Source organism: Phanerochaete carnosa (assembly GCF_000300595.1).
Source record: "Phanerochaete carnosa HHB-10118-sp unplaced genomic scaffold PHACAscaffold_604, whole genome shotgun sequence".
Classification (NCBI taxonomy): Eukaryota; Fungi; Basidiomycota; class Agaricomycetes; order Polyporales; family Phanerochaetaceae; genus Phanerochaete; species Phanerochaete carnosa.
This window is the reverse complement of record NW_006768231.1, coordinates 1-2,927: the sequence shown is the minus strand read 5'-3', so window position 1 is coordinate 2,927 and position 2,927 is coordinate 1. Positions and strand designations below refer to the sequence as shown.

The window sequence follows — 2,927 nt, the reverse complement described above, 5'->3', positions numbered from 1 at the left end:
AATCGTGTGATGGTCGGCTTGACTGCCTAGTTGACCACATATAAAACTTTGGGCGGGCTCTTCAGGCGTGCCTGTCTGCTCTTCGGGTGTCCTAATCGCTGACCATGCGCCGCTCGACTGTTGCTGCCCTACTCTCTGGACTCGCCCTCGCGAAGGCCGACGCTAATGCCACTACATCAGCAGTGAATGCCTGTAACCAGATCGCTCAGGCTGTATCCTCCGCCTCCGCTGTCTTCTGGCCAGGTGAGCGTTGCACTGCTGCTTCATCCCATGCCGACTGACGTTGGTCGTTGTTAGGGACCATCCAGTACACCGAGGACGTCAGCCATTGGGCTACATCTAGCAATGCTATTGCTACGTGCTCTGTTGAACCAGGAACTGCAGAGGACGTAGGACAAATTGTGAGACGCGTGTCTGCAATGTCATCTCACCACTGACGTTTTGTTAAACAGCTGCAAATCCTCGGGAGCACCAACACTACCTTTGCCGTAGGTGTTTGTTACTGTTCCTGACATTCTTTACCTCTGACGTGCGTCTCCGCAGGTCAAGGGAGGTGGTCACGCTACCAACGCCGGTTTCTCCTCCACAACCGGCGTGCAGATCGCGATGTCCCGCTTCAGCGACGTCGTCTACAACAACGCATCACAGACAGTCGACTACGGCATGGGCCTCATCTGGGACGATGTTTATGCTGCGCTTGAGCCGTACGGCGTGAATGTCGTCGGAGGCCGTGTCACAGGCGTCGGCGTCGGCGGTTTCAGCACTGGTGGAGGTCCGTTGTGGCGCGCATCGACCAAAAAGCCTATCTGACAGGCCATCTACATTTTAGGATACTCCTGGCTGACTAACCAGTATGGGCTCACGGTCGACAACATTGTCGGCTTCGAAATTGTCCTACCTAATGGACAGGTTACGAACGTGACCGAGGCGAGCGACGCAGATCTCTTCTTCAGCGTGAAAGTGAGTGTTATCCGGCCACTGAAGTGGAAGCGCGGGCTTACCACAGGCGATACAGGGCGGATACAATAACTTTGTGAGTGCCTTATGGCATCTTGTTAACTATACGATGTCTTAACCGAGCTTAGGGCATCGTTACACGGATCACAGCCAAGGCCTATCCCCAAGGTCAAGTCTGGGTATGACATCTCTCGCGGTCAACATCATATCCTCTTCGCTCACTCCATTGCCTTAGGGGGGTATCTTGGTCGTTGCCGGCGACCAGTGGGACGCCCTTAACAATGCCACTGCAAAGTTCCAAGCTGAGGTCACAGACCCTAAGGCGCAAGTCCTGCCAACATACAATTTGGTCATTGGACTGGTCTGTGTTTTCCGCTCCACCCATTTGGCAATAGCCTTTATTCATCCAGATATTCGAGCAGCCTGCAGCCTCTGTCCTTATGTTCTATGACGGGCCCGAGCAGCCGGTCGGGATTTTCGATGACTATCTCGCACTTCCTGCGATCGAAAAGGACATCAGCACTCGCTCCTTCCTGTCTCTTGTGCAGTCATCGCCCTCTAACGCGACTGCCAGCACTCGGTGAGCATGAACCGTCAATTGCAAAGCAAGCTGTCTTATCTTTACCCCGCAGTGCCGTCTTCAACACCATATCGCTTACGACACTCACGACGGGGCTGCTCGAGGCGGTTGTCAACGAGACCCAGGTATGCCGTTTACTCCCTTGATGTACCACGTCAGCTAACACAAGATGCAGTTCTGGTCAGAGGAGCTCGCGCTGAACTCTGCCACCTTCATCTCCTACGACGTCGAACCCTTCCTCACGACGCTCTTCACGCACGGCTCGGTGCAAGCCTCCGCCTACCCGCCGACACGCGCCCAGGGCTTGCTCCCGCTCAACATCTACTACGCGTGGGGCCTCCCCGAGGATGACGCAATCGCGCAGGCTGCCGCGGTGCAGAGCGCGGCGCAACTCAAGGCTGTCGCTATCGCAGAGGGCCAGGACATCGCCGACGCGCCTGTTTACGGCAACTACGCAGTCGCGGGCACACCGGTCGAGCAGATTTTCGGAGATAGCCTGCCCAGGATGCGCGCGACGAAGGAGAGGGTCGACCCGCAGAATGTCATGGGTCTCACTGGTGGCTGGAAGGTCTGAACCCGGTGCGCTCGGTGTAGCGGAAATCTTATAGGAACGCTATCCTCATGCTTTGCTTTGTTCCCTAAAATATCTTCGTGGCTCAGTCCTATACCTTTTCTAGTTCGGGTACTGTTTGCGGGCCTAGCTTTCGTTCGTTGAGTTCCCGATGTGAGGTATCGATCATGACGCGCGACGGCTTTGCATTTTGACGTCTCTGCTGACTTAGCCGCGAATCCGTTAGATCTTTGATGGTGCGCTGGTGACGATTTGTCGGCACGATACTCAGAATTGTGATCTTGATTCAATAAAGGTCACACACCGCATTTTAGAGTGATGTGTCCTCTCGGAGATACTGTATGTCTCGAATTTTCGACTGCTCTCCAAACACAGTGTGTCGTTTCTTCTCCTAATCCTCCTGAAAGTGTTATTGACATGTGGTTACTCTAACTCGTCTGACGACTCCATTATTCAGCGCTCCAAGGCATCGGACAAACTTCATTGTCGCGAGTGGTGGCTGGTGCTTAATAATTTCCCCCGGTCCCAAATTATTGAGGGCGCTTAGCACTTGGTATCTTCCACTCGAGGGCATCTGGAAGCATATACTATAGTCTACGAGTTCATGGTATTAATTAATATTCGAGCTGTCAGCTTGTCGGAAAGGATGATAGATACAGTAAATTTCCAATTTTCATGCACTGTGAGGTATATAACTGCAGCAACAAGCCTCTACCGATTTATGCACCCCCGGGCCAAATCACCGCACACACACTGGTAGGGCCCAGGCTACCCATGTTAAATTCTCACATTCTTCCGTTTGGATTTCATGACATGCAA

General features: G+C 53.4%; 1 protein-coding gene across 1 annotated transcript; it reads left to right on the top strand.

Annotated features, from left to right (window-relative positions):
• Nucleotides 1-83: 83 nt before the first annotated feature.
• On the top strand, nt 84-2,414 carry PHACADRAFT_266369 (uncharacterized protein). Its single transcript, XM_007402962.1, has 12 exons — nt 84-243; nt 298-401; nt 453-488; nt 544-772; nt 830-960; nt 1,016-1,033; nt 1,086-1,136; nt 1,193-1,318; nt 1,380-1,537; nt 1,590-1,662; nt 1,713-2,116; nt 2,198-2,414. The coding sequence occupies exons 1-11, from the start codon at nt 105-107 to the stop codon at nt 2,109-2,111; spliced, it is 1,464 nt and encodes a 487-aa protein (XP_007403024.1). The 5' UTR covers nt 84-104; the 3' UTR covers nt 2,112-2,116; nt 2,198-2,414.
• The last annotated feature ends 513 nt before the right edge of the window (nt 2,415-2,927 follow it).

Coding starts and splice junctions, on each gene's coding strand:
- PHACADRAFT_266369 (XM_007402962.1), top strand. CDS start 105: ATGCGCCGCTCGACTGTTGCTGCCCTACTCTCTGGACTCGCCCTCGCG. Junction 244..297: donor CTCCGCTGTCTTCTGGCCAG/GTGAGCGTTGCA, acceptor GGTCGTTGTTAG/GGACCATCCAGTACACCGAG. Junction 773..829: donor CGGTTTCAGCACTGGTGGAG/GTCCGTTGTGGC, acceptor TCTACATTTTAG/GATACTCCTGGCTGACTAAC.